Here is a 21,912-nt window from a genome sequence, read left to right as displayed (position 1 = left end):
AAATAGTATGCTGTGATTGTTAACAGCACAACAAACATCAATCACAGGTCAGAATCTGGCTCTCCTATATATCACAAATCACCTTGAAGATTGATTTACCACTGGCAATTTTTTTATTGGTCAAATAATTTAAACATGTATAATTATTCCCTTTTTGCACAGCTGTCACCTTTTTACACTTTGTCACCTTATTGATGTGTTTTTTGGTTCACATTTATAATTTTAGCTATACTATTTGTAGCTTTTTTTGGAGGTATAATTGGTGTATACACTTGCATATACATTTTCTGCACCCCTAGCACTTTATTTATATCCATTACGGAATTTATTAGATTTTGTTTAATTTCCGATAGGTTTACATCCTACTTGCCCTCAGGTAGTGCCACCTATTCCTCCTTTTATTCATTGTGGTAAATATGTCAGCTGCTTCCTGAAATAACACGGTGAGAGATCAGTACCGTTTTCTCCGGTGTTAATTCATCACTGAAGCATAGTAAACAGTGTTTACTATGCTTCAGCTTGTGAATGAATAGAAAGGGGGGGGGGTTATACTGGGGGACAGACTGACCTTGGGGGGGGGGGGGATTATCCTGAGGTGCATACTGACCTGGGGGGATTATACTGGGAGGCAGACTGACCTGAGAGGGATGTACTGGTAGACACACTGCCCTTGGGGGGTTATCCTGAGGTACAGGCTGAGCTTGAGGGGGAAAAGATTATCCTGAGGGACAGACTAACGTGGGGGAATTCTACTGGTGCACAGACTAAGGGGAGGGGGGATGTACTGGGGGACAGAGACTAGGGGGGGTTTACTGGGAGACAGACTGACCTGGGATGGATTAAACTGGGGGACAGACTGACCTGGGAGGGATTATACTGGGGGACAGACTGGCCTGGAAGGGATTATACTGGGGACAGACTGACCAGGGGGGGGGGGGGGTTATACTGGGTGACAGACTGACCTGAGGGGATGTACTGGGTGACAGACTGATCTTGGGAGATTATATTGGGGGACAGAATGACCTTTGAGGTATCATACTGGGGGACAGACTGACCTGGGAGGGATTATACTGGGGGGGACAGACTGACCTGGGAGGAAATATACTGGGGGACACACTGACCTTTGGGGGGGGGGGTTATCCTGAGGTACAGACTGAGCTGGGGGGTGGGGTGTACTGGGGTACAGACTGACCCGGGGGGATTATACTGGGGGACAAATTGACCTGAGGGGGATGTACTGGGTGACAGATTGACCTTGGGGGTTTATACTGGGGCACAGACTGATATTTGAGGTATCATACTTAGGGAGAGACTGACCTGGGAGGGATTATACTGGGGTATACACTGACCTGGACAGGATTATACTGGGTTACACACTGAACAGAGGGGGGGGGGGGGGGGGTGTTGTATTGGTGGACAGTGTGACCGTGTTTGATTTAACTACACCTCTAAAGGGGTTGTAAAGGTTCAGAATTTTTTTTTAAGTAAAAATAACAAACATGTTACACTTACCTGCTCTGTGCAAGGGTTTTGCACAGAGCAGCCCCGAACCTCCTCTTTTGCTGTACCCCGTCAGCGCTCTTGGCTCCTCCCCCTCATTGGGTGCCCCCACGGAGAGCCGCTTTCCAATGGGGGCACCTGGGCAGGCACGCTCCCAAGTCCCGCTTCTGCGTCCATTGACACAGACTCTGCCTCGCCCCGCCCCCCTGCATCACTGAATTTGATTGACAGCAGTAGGAGCCAATGGCTGCTGCTGCTATCAATCTATTCAACAAGGACATAGACAGGGGCTGGAGCTGGACTCGTGCACATCGCTGGAATGGATGGGCTCAGTAGCTGGTAGGGACACTAACTGACTGACACAGATGTTGCTAGTGACACTAATACACTGATCAGTGATAATACTGTACACTGTACCAATGACAATGGGCTGGGTGACAGGACAATGAAGGGGTTAACTGGAGAGAGATCAAGGGGTTAAACATGCCTAATAAAAGTGCAGATGTGCTGCATGTACTCACACAGGACTTGTCTTTCTTCTCTCCCTGAACAAAACAAGCTTGGGGGGGGGGGGGGGGTAAGATCCGGCCAGATCCTGTGTGTAATGATGTTTGTAAACGCAGGTGATCTGTGTGCTGTGATTGGCCACAACTGATCAGCAGGTCTACATCCGAAATTGTTAGCTGTAGCCTGCTGACAAACTTGTGCTGTAAACAATTACAGCATTCTTCAGCAGGGGGCATGCAACGCGCACGTGAGAAGCCGGAACATGGGAGCCTGCCCGTGCCGCCTGCCCTAAATGTACTGTGGGTGTGCGAGAACTGGTGAATGTCCACATGCGGCATATGTGCATCACTGAGCGGGTGATCTTTCTTATCTGAGGACACCTAACTGCGTTCAAAGTTCAGAAAACCTCTATCAGAGATAGCTCTCGGTAGCCAGGGGAGGACTGGGCCAGGGCGGCAATTGGCCCCAGGGCCACTCTGATGCCCCGTAAAAAGGCTGCACTGCTTCTGCTACAGACATGCCTAAATGATTCCTGGTGAAGAGAAGAAAAATGTCCCCACCGCTGACCTACTGAGTGTGGGTTGAAGACAAGGACAGATATGGATGGCGTAAACTGTGTCTGAGCAGAGGCCGGTTCCGTGCCCCACTGGAGACTCTCCTCCCCTTGGCCAACCCCAACCAAGCTGTCCCAGCCCCCCCCCCCCAACCACCCCCTGCTGGCCAGGTCGGTAACCCGGATTGGGGTCAGGAGGAGGCCAGGAAGAGGGAGAGTGGGAGGGGGGCCAAGTCGCTGCACCATGGGCCGAAAGTTAACAGTCAGTCCGTCGGTACCCCATATTAAATTTTATTTCTGGGCATTGATTACCTTATAAGTGTATAATGTAGTGTGCATAAATATTTTTATTCAGACTGAATTTTCTACACATTTAAAAATATTCATTATTTTGAGATGCCTAAGAAAAGGAGCATATCGTTCTTTTTACACAGATAATACAAGGTTTTCCAGAAAAAAAAAAAAAAAATTGGAGAATTCCCATACCTACCTTTGGAAGATATGCGACACCTTTCCAGACCCACCTGTTCAGTATACAGGACTCGACTGGCCTAGTAATTTTGATACGGTAGCTAATGATATAGCTATGGAATAAAATTACAAAAAAAAACATTCTGTATTTGTTTGGGTGTTCTATATACCAGTATTCTAAAAAAAAAAAAAAAGATGTAAGTATATTTTTAATAATGTATGAATGTTTACTTAGATTTTTTTCAGCTTATAACTTTTTTTTTCTTCACGTGTTTGTTTTTGGGAAATTGAAATAAAATAATAAAAAATAGCGTTCTTTATTGCTGTTCTTGACAAAGATATCACCATAAAGAAAGTGTTGTGTTTAATACTTTGTTGATGAGAAATTAAATTAAAACAATTCTTTGTTTGAAATCTAAAAGTAAATTTTATTCTTTTCATTTAGAAAATTTTGAGGAAGTGAAGATGGATTTTCAATTCTTGACATGTTTTTATGCATTTTAGTTACCCGTTTGGAAAATCCATAAGGGTAACAAATTGTTCAAACGTTCAAAGACTTTCAACATTCTTGGATCATTAAAAGTGTATGATAAACTACTGAAATCCAAAGAAACATACATTGTTATTGTTTGGGTATATACAGTACAGTGGGTACGGAAAGTATTCAGACCCCCTTAAATTTTTCACTCTTTGTTATATTGCAGCCATTTGCTAAAATCATTTACGTTCATTCTTCTTCCTCATGAATGTACACATAGCACCCCATACTGACAGAAAAACACAGAATTGTTGACATTGTTGCAGATTTATTAAAAAAGAAAAACTGAAATATCACATGGTCCTAAGTATTCAGACCCTTTGCTCAGTATTTAGTAGAAGCCCCCTTTTGATCTAATACAGCCAAGAGTCTTTTTGGGAAAGATGCAACAAGTCTTTCACACCTGGATTTGGGGATCCTCTGCCATTCCTCCTTGCAGATCCTCTCCAGTTCTGTCAGGTTGGATGGTAAACATTGGTGGACAGCCATTTTTAGTTCTCTCCAGAGATGCTCAATTGGGTTTAAGTCAGGGCTCTGGCTGGGCCATTCAAGAACAGTCACGGAGTTGTTGTGAAGCCACTCCTTCGTTATTTTAGCTGTGTGCTTAGGGTCATTGTCTTGTTGGAAGGTAAACCTTCGGCCCAGTCTGAGGTCCAGAGAACTCTGGAGAAGGTTTTTGTCCAGGATATCCCTGTACTTGGCCGCATTCATCTTTCCCTTGATTGCAACCAGTCGTCCCGTCCCTGCAGCTGAAAAACACCCCCACAGCATGATGCTGCCACCACCATGCTTCACTGTTGGGACTGTATTGGACAGGTGATGAGCAGTGCCTGTTTTTCTCCACACATACCGCTTAGAATTAAGACCAAAAAGTTCTATTTTGGTCTCATCAGACCAGAGAATCTTATTTCTCACCATCTTGGAGTCCTTCAGGTGTTTTTTAGCAAACTCCATGCGGGCTTTCATGTGTCTTACACTGAGGAGAGGCTTCCGTCGGGCCACTCTGCCATAAAGCCCCGACTGGTGGAGGGCTGCAGTGATGGTTGACTTTCTACAACTTTCTCCCATCTCCTGACTGCATCTCTGGAGCTCAGCCACAGTGATCTTTGGGTTCTTCTTTACCTCTCTCACCAAGGCTCTTCTCCCCCGATAGCTCAGTTTGGCCGGACGGCCAGCTCTAGGAAGGGTTCTGGTCGTCCCAAACGTCTTCCATTTGAGGATTATGGAGGCCACTGTGCTCTTAGGAACCTTAAGTGCAGCAGAAATCTTTTTGTAACCTTGGCCAGATCTGTGCCTTGCCACAATTCTGTCTCTGAGCTCTTCAGGCAGTTCCTTTGACCTCATGATTCTCATTTGCTCTGACATGCATTGTGATCTGGAAGGTCTTATATAGACAGGTGTGTGGCTTTCCTAATCGAGTCCAATCAGTATAATCAAACACAGCTGGACTCAAATGAAGGTGTAGAACCATCTCAAGGATGATCAGAAGAAATGGAAAGCACCTGAGTTAAATATATGAGTGTCACAGCAAAGGGTCTGAATACTTAGGACCATGTGATATTTCAGTTTTTCTTTTTTAATAAATCTGCAACAATGTCAACAATTCTGTGTTTTTCTGTCAGTATGGGGTGCTATGTGTACATTCATGAGGAAGAAGAATGAACTTAAATGATTTTAGCAAATGGCTGCAATATAACAAAGAGTGAAAAATTTAAGGGGGTCTGAATACTTTCCGTACCCACTGTATATACATGATTTTATATATATATATATATATATATATATATATATATACACATATACACACACACACACACACACACACACTTATCTAGCTCTCTCTCTCCCTTTATTGTATATATACTATATATAATGCTGTGAAAATTTGCCCCTTCCTGATTTTTTTTATACAAACCCGATTCCCAAAAAGTTGGGACATTGTACAAATTGTGAATAAAAACAGAATGCAATGATTTGGTAGTGTCAAATTTCAATATTTTATTCAGAATACAACATAGATGGCATATCAAATGTTTAAACTGAGAAAATGTATAATTTTAAGGGAAAAATAAGTTGATTTTACATTTCATGGCATCAACACATCTAAAAAAAAGTTGGGACAAGGCCATGTTTATCACTGTGTGGCCTCCCCTCTTCTTTTTATAACAGTCTGCAAACGTCTGGGGACTGAGGAGGCAAGTTGCCCAAGTTTAGGAATAGGAATGTTGTCCCATTCTTGTCTAATACAGGCTTCTAGTTGCTCAACTGCCTTAGGTCTTCTTTATTGCATCTTCCCCTTTATGATGCGCCAAATGTTTTCTATGGGTGAAAGGTCTGGACTGCAGGCTGGCCGTTTCAGTACCCGGATCCTTCCTCTACGCAGCCATGATGTTGTAATTGATGCAGTATGTGGTCTGGCATTGTCATGTTGGAAAATGCAAGGTCTTCCCTGAAAGAGACGACATCAGGATGGGAGCATATGTTGTTCTAGAACTTGGATATACCTTTCAGTATTGATGGTGCCTTTCCAGATGTGTACGCTGCCCATGCCACACGCACTCATGCAACCCCATACCATCAGAGATGCAGGCTTCTGAACTGAGTGCTAAAGATGGTTAGATGGTTAGGGACTCAAATGTAAAAGGTAAATAGTAGCAATTTATTAATGAAAAAATCATATGTAAATACAGAACCATTCAGATATTGATCATTTATATAATGTATAGAAAAATAAGCCGCGCTGCGTGAAGTGGGTAAACAAAAATTAATGTCCAAACAAAAATCAATGTCCCATATAACAACTTGATTGACGCTGAAGGCATAGATCACACTCCACAGTCTCTGTAGGAAATGTGCTTACCGGATAGCCACTAAAAGTCTGCAAAATTCATATGCCGAGATATAGTCACAGATCCGGGAGATGGGAGTTGTCAGAGACCTCAGCGAATATTGTGAATGATATGCAAAAGAAAAAAACTTACATAGTGTGATACCGTAATATATATAGTATCCACCACCAATAGGGAATCCCTATCAATCGTGCAGCAGCTCACCAAATGAATAATGAGTGTAACGTGAATAGCCCAGTGTAAAGAGAGAAATGTGGAACAAACCACCACCAATTGTGAAGCCTCTTACCGAAAATTGAGTCAAATGAGCAAAATAGGTAAATCCAGATCGCCAAGAAACCAGAAACGTCACTCAAAAGCCCTATTGGCCTCTTACCAGATGACAAATATTCCAAGCAGTAGATCTAATAACGCTTTCCCATCATACGTGAAGCTCCGGGACCAACAGCATCAATGGTGTTAACTATGAACTCAGTACCAAGATATAGCCCGAGTGAAAGAAAAACGCCAATAGTGTAATAAAATAATGACTGGTTTAATAATTAAAAGAAGAACACTCACAAGCATAGTAGATAAAATCGCAATGGATGGGAGCCGCCGGCCGGACGGCAAAGCACATCCGCTCCTAGGATAACTTCCGGGATGACGTCAGCACGCCGCGACCTGACGGCATTTCGTCCAAGAAGACGTTATCAAAGGTTCCACATTTCTCTCTTTACACTGGGCTATTCACGTTACACTCATTATTCATTTGGTGAGCTGCTGCACGATTGATAGGGATTCCCTATTGGTGGTGGATACTATATATATTACGGTATCACACTATGTAAGTTTTTTTCTTTTGCATATCATTCACAATATTCGCTGAGGACTCTGACAACTCCCATCTCCCGGATCTGTGACTATATCTCGGCATATGAATTTTGCAGACTTTTAGTGGCTATCCGGTAAGCACATTTCCTACAGAGACTGTGGAGTGTGATCTATGCCTTCAGCGTCAATCAAGTTGTTATATGGGACATTGATTTTTGTTTGGACATTTAATTTTTGTTTACCCACTTCACGCAGCGCGGCTTATTTTTCTATACATTATTTGAGGGTGTGGTCGCACTTGAAGTCGCTGCTCTTTACATTATTCACTTTAGCGCGGTTATTTTCCTCTTTTTTATTTATATAATGTGTAACCAGTATAAACAGGAAACAAGACATACAACATAAAACATTAAACAGTTAACAGGGTACCGGCCGGTGCATAGTAAATTTCATCACAGGGCTACTATGTGTCAAATAATAATACAGGTGGTATATACCACTTTTCTATCCTTCCTGTGAAATGTGTCTGTGGACATGCGGGATTTTAGACAATAAGTCACTTTCCGCTTGATTAAGCAAGGTAAGTGGGAGTATTGAGTGGCAGGCTTGCTGGGATGGTTATTACTCCATTTAGCATCTTTTAAATGTCAAGGGTATGGAGGTATTTTTCCAGAGTCGGTACAATGACTCGTAACTCTGGCGGCAATTGCCGTTATTCCATCTTATTCCCTTTGTGATGTAAATGGGATACCAGACTTATCAGCGGTTTCAGTGTAACAGGAAAAGTTTTGTGAGGTTTCTTGTATATCCTTTTGGACTTCAGATGGCTAAGGATTTGCAGAGCATAAAGGTTAGATTCCTTTGTTTGCGGCGATGTAGTGGAGTGTCAGGTATGATTTTTTCATTAATAAATTGCCATTTACCTTTTACATTTGAGTCCCTAAATTTGTCCTGACCATCTAACCATCTTAAGTTCTGACTCCTGAACAGAACAGAACACCTTCTTATATGCATGTTTTGGTTAGGTCGGACATGTATTATTGAAATACAGGGACCTATCATAGCAATCCAAGTTCAAACGCTCCTTATATTAACCTTATACTTCTGAACTGAGTGCTGATAACAACTTGGGTTGTCCTCTTTAGTCCGGATGACATGGCGTCCCAGTTTTCCAAAAAGAACTTTAAATTTTGAGTCGTCTGACCACAGAACAGTTTTCCACATTGCCACAGACCATTTTAAATGAGCCTTGGCCCAGAGAAAACGCCTGCGCTTCTGGATCATGTTTAGATATGGCTTCTTTTTTGGCCTATAGAGTTTTAGCCGGCAACGGCGAATGGCACAGTGGATTGTGTTCACCGACAATGTTTTCTGGAAGTATTCCTGAGCCCATAATGTGATTTCCATTACAATAGAATTCCTGTATGTGATGCAGTGCCGTCTAAGGGCCTGAAGATCACGGGCATTCAGTATGGTTTTCCGGCTTTGACCCTTACGCACAGAGATTGTTCCAGATTCTCTGAATCTTTGGATGATATTATGCACTGTAGATGATGATAACTTCAAACTCTTTGCAATTTTTCTTTGAGAAACTCCTTTCTGATATTGCTCCAATATTTTTCGCCGCAGCATTGGGGGAATTGGTGATCCTCTGCACATCATGACTTCTGAGGGACACTGCCACTCTGAGAGGCTCTTTTTATACCCAATCATGTTGCCAATTGACCTAATAAGTTGCAAATTGGTCCTCCAGATGTTCCATGTATGTACATTTAACTTTTCAGGCCTCTTATTGCTACCTGTCCCAACTTTTTTGGAATGAATAGCTCTCATGAAATCCAAAATGAACCAATATTTGGCATGACATTTCAAAATGTCTCACTTTCAACATTTGATATGTTATCTATATTATATTGTGAATAAAATATAAGTTTATGAGATTTGTAAATTAGTCCATTCCTTTTTTACTCACAATTTGTACAGTGTCCCAACTTTTTTGGAATTGGGTTTGTATATTTATTTGCAATATTGTTACACTTAAATGATTCAGATCAAAAACATTTTATTATTACACAAAGATAACCCGAATAAATACAAAATGCAATTTTTAAATACTTTTCACAGCAGTGTGTGTATACAGTTGTGCTCATAAGATTACATACCCTGGCAGAATTTACCTTTAATAGCCATTCAAAACCCTTTGTGTCAATTTGTGAGCATGTTATCAGGCCAAAATCATCAGGGTGTGTAAACTTTTGATCAGGGTCATTTGGGTAGTTTCTGTTGTATAATATATAATAAATGGCTTCAGCCAAACACTAACCATGAGTGAAAGAAAAGTTTTTGTGTTATCATTCATATTCTCTGAAAAATGGCCAAGAAAATCATAAAATCTGCCAGGGTATGTAAACTTATAAGCACAACTGTGTATATATATATATATATATATATATATATATATATATATACACACACACACACACACACACACACATAAAACACATACATATATATATATATATATATTTTACACACACACACATACATACAAACATACACACACATACATATATCATACACCAATTTATCCCAAGGGTGTTCTATCAGGTTAAGGTCAGGACTCTGTGCAGATCAGTCAAGTTCCTCCACCCCAAACTCGCTCATGCATGTCTTTATGGACTTATCTCTCTCTATTGTATATACACTATACATACAGTGGGTACGGAAAGTATTCAGACCCCCTTAAATTTTTCACTCTTTGTTATATTGCAGCCATTTGCTAAAATCATTTAAGTTCATTCTTCTTCCTCATGAATGTACACATAGCACCCCATACTGACAGAAAAACACAGAATTGTTGACATTGTTGCAGATTTATTAAAAAAGAAAAACTGAAATATCACATGGTCCTAAGTATTCAGACCCTTTGCTGTGACACTCATATATTTAACTCAGGTGCTTTCCATTTCTTCTGATCATCCTTGAGATGGTTCTACACCTTCATTTGAGTCCAGCTGTGTTTGATTATACTGATTGGACTTGATTAGGAAAGCCACACACCTGTCTATATAAGACCTTCCAGATCACAATGCATGTCAGAGCAAATGAGAATCATGAGGTCAAAGGAACTGCCTGAAGAGCTCAGAGACAGAATTGTGGCAAGGCACAGATCTAGCCAAGGTTACAAAAAGATTTCTGCTGCACTTAAGGTTCCTAAGAGCACAGTGGCCTCCATAATCCTCAAATGGAAGATGTTTGGGACGACCAGAACCCTTCCTAGAGCTGGCCGTCCGGCCAAACTGAGCTATCGGGGGAGAAGAGCCTTGGTGAGAGTGGTAAAGAAGAACCCAAAGATCACTGTGGCTGAGCTCCAGAGATGCAGTCAGGAGATGGGAGAAAGTTGTAGAAAGTCAACCATCACTGCAGCCCTCCACCAGTCGGGGCTTTATGGCAGAGTGGCCCGACGGAAGCCTCTCCTCAGTGTAAGACACATGAAAGCCCGCATGGAGTTTGCTAAAAAAACACCTGAAGGACTCCAAGATGGTGAGAAATAAGATTCTCTGGTCTGATGAGACCAAAATAGAACTTTTTGGCCTTAATTCTAAGCGGTATGTGTGGAGAAAACCAGGCACTGCTCATCCCCTGTCCAATGCAGTCCCAACAGTGAAGCATGGTGGTGGCAGCATCATGCTGTGGGGGTGTTTTTCAGCTGCAGGGACAGGACGACTGGTTGCAATTGAGGGAAAGATGAATGCGGCCAAGTACAGGGATATCCTGGACAAAACCCTTCTCCAGAGTGCTCTGGACCTCAGACTGGGCTGAAGGTTTACCTTCCAACAAGACAATGACCCTAAGCACACAGCTAAAATAACGAAGGAGTGGCTTCACAACAACTCCGTGACTGTTCTTGAATGGCCCAGCCAGAGCCCTGACTTAAACCCAATTGAGCATCTCTGGAGAGACTTAAAAAAAAAAGAACTGGAGAGGATCTGCAAGGAGGAATGGTAGAGGATCCCCAAATCCAGGTGTGAAAGACTTGTTGCATCTTTCCCAAAAAGACTCCTGGCTGTATTAGATCAAAAGGGGGCTTCTACTAAATACTGAGCAAAGGGTCTGAATACTTAGGACCATGTGATATTTCAGTTTTTCTTTTTTAATACATGTGCAACAATGTCAACAATTCTGTGTTTTTCTGTCAGTATGGGGTGCTATGTGTACATTCATGAGGAAGAAGAATGAACCTAAATGATTTTAGCAAATGGCTGCAATATAACAAAGAGTGAAAAATTTAAGGGGGTCTGAATACTTTCCGTACCCACTGTATCTATATGTATATATAGTGCTGTGAGAAAAGTATTTGCCCCTTGCTAATTTTTTTTTTTTTGCATATTTGTAACACTTAAATGATTCCGATCATTAAATAAAGTTTAATATTACACAAATATAACCTGAGTAAATAGAAAATGCATTTTTTAAATGATGATTTCATTTAAGGAAAAAAAGCTGTCCAAAGGGGACAAATACTTTTTCACAGCACTGAGAATATAATATATATATCTATCAATTAACATTCTTCATTTATACATTTTTTTTATATCAAAATAGAATCTATTTATTTGTAAAAAACAAAACAAAATCTTTGCTTAAGTTATTTTAAACAATTAGTAAAGATTTTGACAAAATATAACTGAACAACAATAAATTACAAAAGTAATAAACAAATGCAAAATACAGAATATTGTAAATAAGGTATACAGACTAAAAAAAAAAAAATCAAAAGATAGCCTAAAAAAGTTCTATATTTTGAAAGGCCAATACCTAAATGCTATGTTGGTTGCTTGTGGAAACATGAGAGATATTTCTGTAACATATCTGATTTCTCTGGACATGGTAAAGGTGTGGTATTCTTAGGTTCTCCCAGGTGTCTGGGTGTCCACTTGAGTTCTATTTCACCTGAGACAAAAGATACGACATCTGACAAAATCTGAATCATTAATTCTAGTGTCGTTTCTTCATATACTTTAGAAACTATCCACTCCTTTTTGGCCTTGCTGTATGAATAAGGAAATTGTTCGGTTCCTAACTGGCCATTGGTCAACCTTGGTTGTTGTACAGTAGCTTGCTTGCGACCTACATTTCTGTTATAATCCAAGGCTGCTAGCTCTGTTCGTGCAACCACGCCATCTATTTCGAAGTGGTACCCTTTGGATCTGTACTTGAGGGCTATTCTATGATAGACTTCAAGATTTCCTGTATGGCTCACATTTGACAAATGATTCAGGTCCTTCAACAACTTTGTGTCCATAACAATTTTTTTAAGTTGCTGGTGTGCTGCAGATCCACCAATGAGCCAGGCATTTTCCTCACTGTCTCGGTCTAACACGGGTGCATGACTGCAGGCTTTATAAAGTTTTCCCTCTGACCATTCGTGGATGTTAGCTGCATGGTATAATATTGACATCCATTTCTCCTTCAATAGATCAACATTTCGATGACATGTACTGGCGCACCACCACAAATGGTGTTTGGTTGGGGCAACCCAAGGTGCTAATTCCTTAGTATTGCTGCGTAAACTTGACCGGTGTATTTTGTGGCCTATCGATTTTACTAAGCGCCAGATGTCAAATTCATGACGTATGTTTTTATATTGTTCCTTCATGATTTTACGTATTCCAATGTGATGATCGGTAGCGATAATTTTAATTTTTACATTTTCCCTAAGCAAACGGTCCACAGCTAACTGAAAGGCTTTTTTTTCTAGTGAGACTGACGGGACACCAGCTTTGATTTGTTCTACTTGAAAATCTAAAATTTTTTCAGTCTCCGCATCCAGGAATGTATATGTGCAGTACTTGGCAGAGAAAAATGGTGAGTTGCACTGACCATCTCCGACCAAAGCCACACCTTTCCCTCTACTCTCTGCCAAGACATTGGATCTTTCCTTGAGCCAGTGGTGATGTATAGTAGGGTAAATAAATTTTCTTTTATTATCGCAATGAGTTTGATGGGATATTCCCACCAAGGACAGTATATTGAAAAAATGTGCCATTTTATGGAAGTTGCAGCCACTACATAGCAGGGCGGAGGATATAAGTAAATTCCCAGCCGGCATTTTTCCAATAAAAGGTTGACTGGACCACAGATGAAATTTGTGGTTTTCCGAGCAGAATCCAGTCACAACAAGAGCGGACCCAACACGATATTTTTTGAGATGGGCAATATATCCAGGACAATTTCTTTTTTCTTGGCATCGGCAATTTAATAACAACTTATTCAAACAGGACTCGAAAACAATAAACTTGCGCTCCGTTGCCGTTTTATTTGATCCCAGCTCGAATGGCATGCGAATAAATGAGGAATCTGGATCAGATGGATCAATTAAATTTTCTTCCTCTGTTTCTTTTTGACACTCTTCTTCGTCCTTTACTGTTGGACAGTGACCTACATCCATAATGGTTTGTTGTGGTGTAGTGGTTTGTTCAGTAGCTGAGGAAGGAGCCTTAAGAGTTGGAGGGCCCTTAGTAGTAGCACTAGTAGGCAATAGAAGGAAGTATCCCCCAAAACGTGCTTCTAAAGGTCTCAATGAACTCGGGCCAGTGGAAATTTGTGGGTTTTGCTTGCTGAATCCCTCAAGAGAAGGCTGTGGCAAAGGTTCTTCAAGTCTGAGAGGTCGAAGTTGCCCATCTTCTGTATCTTCAGGAGCTGACCATAGAGAAAGAGGTGGCAGGATCACCATTTCGCACTGTATGGCAATTGAACATTGAGGATTCCGGAATGAGACTTGTATACACTTCTGTTTCACACCAATGTTTTTTTGTGTTTGTGAACTTTTGTGTTTTTGTCCAGGAAAGTACTCTGTGTTTGTTCCTTTAGTAGACGTTTCTTGGGCAGGCCTTTTTTTTTTTCTTTTCAAATTTTTTTTAGGGGGTTCAAGATTTTCTTCTTCCGTCGTTTGTAAAATAGCCTCTTGCGGAGCCTGTTCAATCTCTATGTCTTTGAAAATAATATTTTCAGAAGGAGGGGATTCAGAGGTTGGGGTGGTGGGTTCCTCTAATTCATCTAATGGATTGACTTGTCCGCTTGGGGAACTAGAAGTTCCTTCAGGTTCATCAGTGGATTCTGTACCGTGTTCCTCATAGGTGTCCAGCTTTGGTCTTTTTGAATATGAATGTTCCGACAATTCATCAATTAGAAGTTCCCTTGACGGGGGCAGACGCTGACATGGAACTGCATTGCTTTTCAGACCACGTAGAGTACCTCGGGTTGCAAAATCTTGATCGTCAAAATGCAAGGAGCAAACACGATATTTGCCTTTTTTGCAAGACATGATTTCTGGGACAAGGAAGTTTTTTTCTTTTTCTTTTAAGCCAAGCTGATCGAGCCATAATTTTACCCGACTTTCCTTCTTTGGGAAGACGTGTAATGTTGTGTCTGGATGGTGCGTTCGCCATGAAAAACTGCAACCTGGCACGAAACAGTTTGGCATCCTAAAAATAAAAAAAATAAAATATATGTATATAATTTAATTATTTTTTATTATTTAGAAAAAATATAATATTCATTAATCTCATTTGTAGGATATTTATCTTCATATAGACAATCCAAATAATAAAACTGGGTATTGGGGTCCCCAACCCCCAGGCTGCGAACTGGTGCCAGTCTGTGGCCTGTTGGAGGACAGGCGGCGTCAGAGTTAGAAAATCATGCACCACCACCAGAGGATGCCAGTTTCCCTTCTCCGAGCACCACTACTCCCTTCCCTCTCTGTGATCGCCTTACCTACGGAGAGTAAGGGGGAGATGAAGGAGAAGGGGAGGGAGGAGAGCCAGCCCAGGGTCATAGAGCACTGGCTGAAAGGCTGCACACACCCTAATCCCCCCCCCTCCCCCACCTCGGAGGTGACAGGCAATGCACTTTTCCATGGTTATGGCTGGCAGATGTAACAACGACCTGGATCGTTAACCCTTCATGTGCATTTGACCATTTATATTCTGATGGTCGCATCATTCTGGTAAGAGCCGCTCATGTGAGTTGAAGTTGGACATTTGCTTGGACATTATTTTCACTGGGAGCAGAAGATTTTATTTGCTCTCGGTGCATATGGACACTTTAATAGACACTTTCCATTTCTATTTATTTATATTCATTTTTATTAACCACTTAAAGACCAGGCTTTTTTTGGAACTTTATTTATAAGTTAAAATCAGTATTTTTTGCTAGAAAATTACTTAGAACCTCCAAACATTTATATATATATATATATATATATATATATATATATATATATATATATTTTTTTTTTTTTGCAGAGACCCTAGTGAATAAAATGGTGATTGTTTTTTATGTCCCACAGTATTTGTGCAGCGGTTTTTCAAACGCATTTTTTTGGGGGGAAAAATTTCTCTTGATCCAATGTTCATAGTGATACCTCATGTGTGGTGCGAACGCCGTTAACATATGGGTGCATGGCCTACGTATGCGTTCACTTCTGTATGCTAGCACAGAGAGATGGGGATGCTTTAATTTTTATTTTTTTTTCTTATTTATTTATTTTTACACTGTCCCTTTATATTTTTTTGATCGCTTTTATTGCTATTAAAAAGACTCCAAATCTCTCCTTTACCTTGAAAAGCAAAAAAAAAAAAAAAAAAAAAAGTAGTGTTTACTTCCACCCTGGACCGGTGCTCTGTCAAAAACTCCAACTTATCAAAATCTTGATTTAGAATAGGGTTGGAGTTTGACAGAACAGAGGAAGTGATATCCGGTCAGTTATGACGTCCCTCCAGTCCTCCAAGGCCATAGAGGTGATCAAAGATTATCTTCTCTTTAAACACCTGTGGCCAGCCGGCGGCACTGTTGGATCGTTTCTGGGGCAAACCGGCAGAAACGGTAGGCCCAAGAGACACCAGCGAGTGGTGTGGGGGAGGGGGGGGTGGGCATCAACCGGATTTTTTTTTTTTTCAGGCAATTATCTATTTGGTAAAAGCGATCCGAGGACAACTCCTCTCTGCTCCCTTTCCAAGTCTCCCACCGGGATTCCGGTACTGAAGCCGACAGAATGAACCTGATCATCTCTATGGTATATGAAACCTGAACCAAACGAGCATTTAGTTACTTCTGGTTTCTCTCCAGCAGCAGTAATTGCAGATTTTGGCGAGTTGGAGTTTTCAGCATAACACCAGCAGCGTATATAAATACAATATAAGGAGTGGAGATTGTTAGTTCAGACAGCAGCGAGCAGAGAGGGGTGTGGCATCAACCCGGTATTTTTATTTATTTTTTCTTTAGGCAATTTTCTATTTGGTAAAAGCGATCTGAGGAAGACCCCCTGCTGCAGCTCCCTTTCCAAGCCTCCCATCCGTAGCCCAGTACTGAAGCGGAACGTCCCTGATCATCTCTATGGTATACGAAACCAGAACCAACGAGCATTTAGTCACTTCTGGTTTCTCTCCAGCAGCAGTATTTGCAGATTTCGACGACTTGCTGGTTTTCACAGAGCACCGACAGCGTATACACTATGGTAGACAATATGAGTGGAGATTGTTAGTCCACCCACTACTAACCCACAACATGACCGCCTCCTAGACGGAGACAACGTTTTTCCTCCTTAAGCCCCGTACACACGTACCGATCATCGGCCGAACGATCGGCCGTCTTTTGTCCCCGGGCTGTCGTGTCCGCTGAAAAGTGCAAAAGACTGCACACGAATTTTGTCGGCCAACAACAGCCGACTGCAGAAGTGATGTCATGTGATGGTTAACTTTCCCTGTGTTTTTTCTTTTCTGAGCATGCCCAGTCTTGCAAATCTGCTGTCTGTCGGCCAAAATCTGTACTGACTGGCGAACAATCGGCCGTTCTGGTGTCGGCATACAAAAATTTTAATGCTTGCACGACAGATTCTGTTCAGCCGAAAGTGCGCTGTCGGCTGTCGGAAGCATCATACTAACAAGCCAAAAATCGGCCGATCGGTCGTCGGCCGAATCTTTTTGGCCGACAATCTGCACGTGTGTTCGGGCCTTTACTCCGTGTTCTGTCAAAACAGCCAACCCGTCTTGTACCGTTAGTGTACACGCTGCCAGTATTCTTTGAATACAGGCAAGTCATCAAAATCAGCAATTACTGATGCTGGAGATAAACCAGAAGTGACGTGGTTGGAGATCTTGATGGGTTGGACTTTGACAAAACACCGGAAGGGAGGTCAGGAAGTCACTCTGGTCCTCCAAGGCCATAGCGGCGATCAAAGATGATTTACTCTTTGATTGCCTGTGTGGCCAGCCAGTGGCATCGTCGGATCGTTTCTGGGGCAAACCAGCGAAAACGATAAGCGCGAGAGACACCGACGAGCTGCGAGGGTGGGGCATCAACTGGGTATTTTTGTTATTGCTTTAGGCAATTTTCTATTTGGTAAGAATGATTCAAGGATGACCCCCTCCTACCGCTCTTCGCTCCCTTTCTCTCCAGCAGCAGTAATTGCAGATTTTGACAACTTGCCTGTTTTCACAGAACCCTTGCAGCCTATACACTACAGTAAACAATATGAGTGGAAACTGTTAGTCTGCCCACTACTAACCAACAATATGGCTGCCTCCTAGGTGGAGACAACTTTTTTCCTCCTTACCCTGTGTGCTGTCGAAACAGCCAACTCATCCTGTACCGTCGTGTGTACATTGCCAGTGTTCTTTGAAAACAGGCAGGATGTCGAAATTTGCAATTACTGATGCTGGAAAGAAAAAGAAAGTGACGTGGTTGGAGATTTTGATGGGTTGGAGTTTTTGACAGAACACCGGAAGCAAGGTCATGAAGTCACTCTGGTCCTCCAAGGCCATAAAGGTGATCAAAGATGATCTGCTCTTTGATTGCCTGTGTGGCACCGTTGGATCGTTTCTGGAGCGAACAGGCGGACATGGTAAGCCTGAGAGACAACGGCGAGCTGCGGGGGGGGGGGGGGCTGGGGTTGGGGCATCAACCTGGTATTTTTTTTTTTCTTCAGCTATTTTTATATTTGGTAAATAGGATTCAAAGATAACCCCTCCTGCCGCTCTCCGCTGCCTTTCTAATGCCTCGTACACACGCATTGATTATTGGCCGGGAATTTTCGGCCGATTTTCGGCTTGTTAGTATGATGCTTTCGACAACCGACTCCGACTTTTCGTACGTAAAAATCTGGTGTGCAGGCTATATAATTTTTGTTGGCCGTCAACACAATGGCCGATTTTCCGTCAGTCAGTACAGATTTCGGCAGACAAAAATCTGATCCGCAAGTCTGGGCATGCTCAGTGAAGGAAAAACACAAATAAAACAAACCAACACATGACATCACTTCTGAAGTATATTTTTGTTGGCCGAGAAAATTCGTGTGCAGTCTAGGCACATTCCAACCAACAAAACACAACTTGGACAAAAGTCGGACGATCGGTCGGCCGATAATCGTTGCGTGTGTACGAGGCATAAGCCTCCCACCAGGAGCCCAGTACTGAAGCCGGCAGAAAATCCCTAATCATCTCTATGGTATACGAAACCGGAACAGATGAGCATTTGGGCATTTCCAGGTTTCGATCTTTTGTTTACTGGTCATCACCAGCAAGGGAAAGCTGTGGATGGAACTGATCCAAGTTTGATCCAAAGCTTTCTAGGGCAGAGGAGAGATCTGGGGTCTAATAAACCTCAGATGTCTCAGGAAAAAGGACCTGTAACTGTCTATTGCTATCACAATGGATTATTTACATTCCTTGTGATAATAAAAGTGATAAAAAAAATAAAAAATTGAAAGGGACAGCGTAAAAAAAAAAAAAAAAAAAAAAAACTAACCCTTTCACTGCCAGGGCCGTTTTTTTAAATTTTTTTGCACACATTTAAAAAATTATTTTAGGCCTCAAGATTACATAAAACCCCCAAACATTGCATATTTTCTGAAAGCCGACACCCTAGAGACTAAAACAGTGCTAGTTACAATTTTTTTATGTCACGCGATATTACCGCATAGGTGTAGGAAACACAAAATTTCAGTAAAAAATACACTAAAGTGGGTTTTAGGGCAAACAAATACAATAAAATACCCAGATTTTTGGTAAAATATAAAAGACGAGGTTGCAGCGAGTAAATACATATCCAAAATGTCAAACTTTAAATTTGCATGTGCCTGTGAAATGGCGACAAACTTTAGTACCCTATATCTTCTTTGGGTGACGCTTCAAAAGCCCCCTACAGTGGGGAAAATAATTATTTGATCCCCTACAGATTTTGTAATTTTGCCCATTTACAAAGAAATTAAGGGTCTATCATTTTTATCATAGGTATGAAAGGAAAATGAACCAACAATCCAAAAAAAAACACATGATACAAATGTTATAAACTGAGTTGCAATTTAGTAAGTAAATAAGTATTTGATCCCCAAGTAAAACATGACATTGTACTTGGTGGAGAAACCCTTGTTGGCAAGCACAGAGGTAAGACGTTTCTTGTAGTTGGTGACCAGGTTTGCACACATCTTAGGAGGGATTTTGGTCCACTCTTCTCTAAATCCTTAAGGTTTCTTGGCTGTCTCTTGGGGAGTTGAAGTTTCAGCTCCCTCCATAAATTTTCTATAGGATTAGGGTCTGGAGACTGGCTAGGTCACTCCGTTGCCTTAATATGCGTCTTCTTAAGCGACTCCTTTGTTGCCTTGGCGGTATGTTTTGGGTCATGGTCATGCTGGAAGACCCATCAACGACCCATCTTTAGTGTAATGGCGAAGGGGAAGAAGGTTCTCATCCAAGATTTGACAATACATGGCCACGTCCATTGGGCAATGCGGCAAAGTTGGCCTGTACCATTAGCAGAGAAACAGCGCCAAAGCATAATGTTTCCACCTCAATGCTAGACTGTAGGGATGGTGTCATAGTCAGCATTTTTGTTCCTCAGGGGCATGTATTGTAAAATCCTGGATGAGAACCTTCTTCCCTCAGCCAGAACACTGAACATGGGTTGCTGTTGGGTCTTCCAGCATGACAATGACCCAAAACATACCACCAAAGCAACAAAGGAGTGGCTAAAGAAGCACATTAAGGTCATGGAGTAGCCTAGTCAGTCTCCAGACCTTAATCCTATAGAAAATGTAAGGGAGGGAGCTGAAACTTCGAGTTGCCAAGAGACAGCCAGGAAGCCCTAAGGATTTTGAGAAGATCTGTAAAGAAGAGTTGACAATTTATTTGGTTCAGATGGTGGCAAGCGTGTGTGGCGGCATCAGGTGAGGAGTACAAAGAAAAGTGTGTCTTGCCTACAGTCAAGCATGGTGGTGGGAGTGTCATGGTCTGGGGCTGCATGAGTGCTGCCAGCACTGGGGAGCTACAGTTCATGGACGGAACCATGAATGCCAGCATGTACTGTGACATACTGAATAAGAGCATGATCCCCTCCCTTCGGACACTGGGCCGCAGGGCAGTATTCAAACATGATAACGACCCCAAACACACCTCCATGACAACCACTGCCTTGCTAAAGAAGCTGAGGGTAAAGGTGATGGACTGGCCAAGCATGTCTCCAGACCTAGACCCTATCGAGCAGCTGTGGGGCATCCTGTAGCAACGTGTCATTTCTTCAGTGTTGTCACATGAAAAGATATAATAAAATATTTACAAAAATGTGAGGGGTGTACTCACTTTTGTAAGATACGATATATATATATATATATATATATATATATATATATCATTTCTTTCAACTAAAATGTGCTTCTATTCTATAGGATTTATTAATAAAATGAACAATAATATAAAAAGTAAAAAATAAAAAAAAAAAAAAGGAAAAAAATTGTGCCGAATGAATTTATGGTTGGTAAACTTTATTTAAAACAACTGTTTTTTTTATAGTTGTTTTTAAAACATTGCCAAGTGAAAGCATGCATTACTGATTTGTAAGCTGCTGTCTCCAAAGACCATAAAAATCTGAGACACGGCAGCTTTAACAAAGAGGAGGGGGGGGGGGGGAGCGGCTGCAGGGAAATCCTCGGTCAATGGAGGGGGGGAGGGGCACGGCTTTACAGCGACCACGGAACTTGCAAAAGGAAAAACACAGACGCGCTCTGCTCTTGCACAACATGTCTGTACACACAGCAGTTTGACATAAGACGTAAATTTGTATAAATTACCTCTGCGCTCACCCACTCACTGTGCAAAACAAAGCTGCAGCACTCAAAGTTAACACAAACGTTCACCAAACCAATCATCCGATGTGCCACGCGTAGGTAATCTCCAACTCCGTCTTCACATACAAAATGAAAATCCAGCAAAAATAATAACGTGAAAATATATAATATTCCCTTCGTATACCAATACTCAATACAGACATACATACAAAATTATATAAACTGTTATCTAATGTCCAAAGAAGTCCATACATTCATTTATCCGTGTTGTGGAACAGTGAATATTCTCCTCACCTAAATTCAATCAAATCGTGAAAATCTCCACCACCAACAGAAGCTATAGATCGGTTCTCTCCTTCACAAGGTGCTGATCTCACTTCTACCTAGACAGGAAGTGATGTCAGGTACAGACAGGAAGTGATTTCAGATATAAATAAGAAGTACCGGGTCAAAGATGAGTCGAGAGGAAGTAGAGAGGAGACATTGCTGGAACTGGCAGCAGAAAAGGCAGAGAGATATTATGGCGCGTTTCCACTGAGCTTTCTGGTACGGTTCGGTT

General features: G+C 41.7%; 3 protein-coding genes and 1 pseudogene across 4 annotated transcripts in view; 2 read left to right on the top strand and 2 right to left on the bottom strand.

Annotated features, from left to right (window-relative positions):
- LOC309550683 (uncharacterized protein) overlaps positions 1-21,912 on the bottom strand; it is a 3,164,715-nt gene that overhangs the window by 1,098,843 nt on the left and 2,043,960 nt on the right. The gene's annotated exons all lie outside the window — the stretch shown is intronic.
- The window catches only part of LOC309550793, a 1,525,103-nt pseudogene that overhangs the window by 1,170,784 nt on the left and 332,407 nt on the right, over positions 1-21,912 (top strand). The window lies entirely within an intron of this gene.
- The window catches only part of LOC309550709 (uncharacterized protein), a 137,712-nt gene that overhangs the window by 73,767 nt on the left and 42,033 nt on the right, over positions 1-21,912 (top strand). The gene's annotated exons all lie outside the window — the stretch shown is intronic.
- LOC309550689 (uncharacterized protein) overlaps positions 11,880-21,912 on the bottom strand; it is a 33,509-nt gene continuing 23,476 nt past the window's right edge. Inside the window, exon 2 of the mRNA XM_082251024.1 lies at positions 11,880-14,718. Coding sequence (XP_082107150.1) covers positions 12,057-14,717 — 2,661 coding nt within the window. The 5' untranslated portion in view covers position 14,718 and the 3' untranslated portion in view covers positions 11,880-12,056. The remainder of the gene's footprint in view (positions 14,719-21,912) is intronic.

Source organism: Pelophylax lessonae, assembly GCF_965119305.1.
Source record: "Pelophylax lessonae genome assembly, chromosome: 3".
Taxonomy (NCBI): domain Eukaryota; kingdom Metazoa; phylum Chordata; class Amphibia; order Anura; family Ranidae; genus Pelophylax; species Pelophylax lessonae.
Note: the sequence above shows the minus strand (reverse complement) of the source record. Positions and strands in the feature narration are given on the sequence as shown.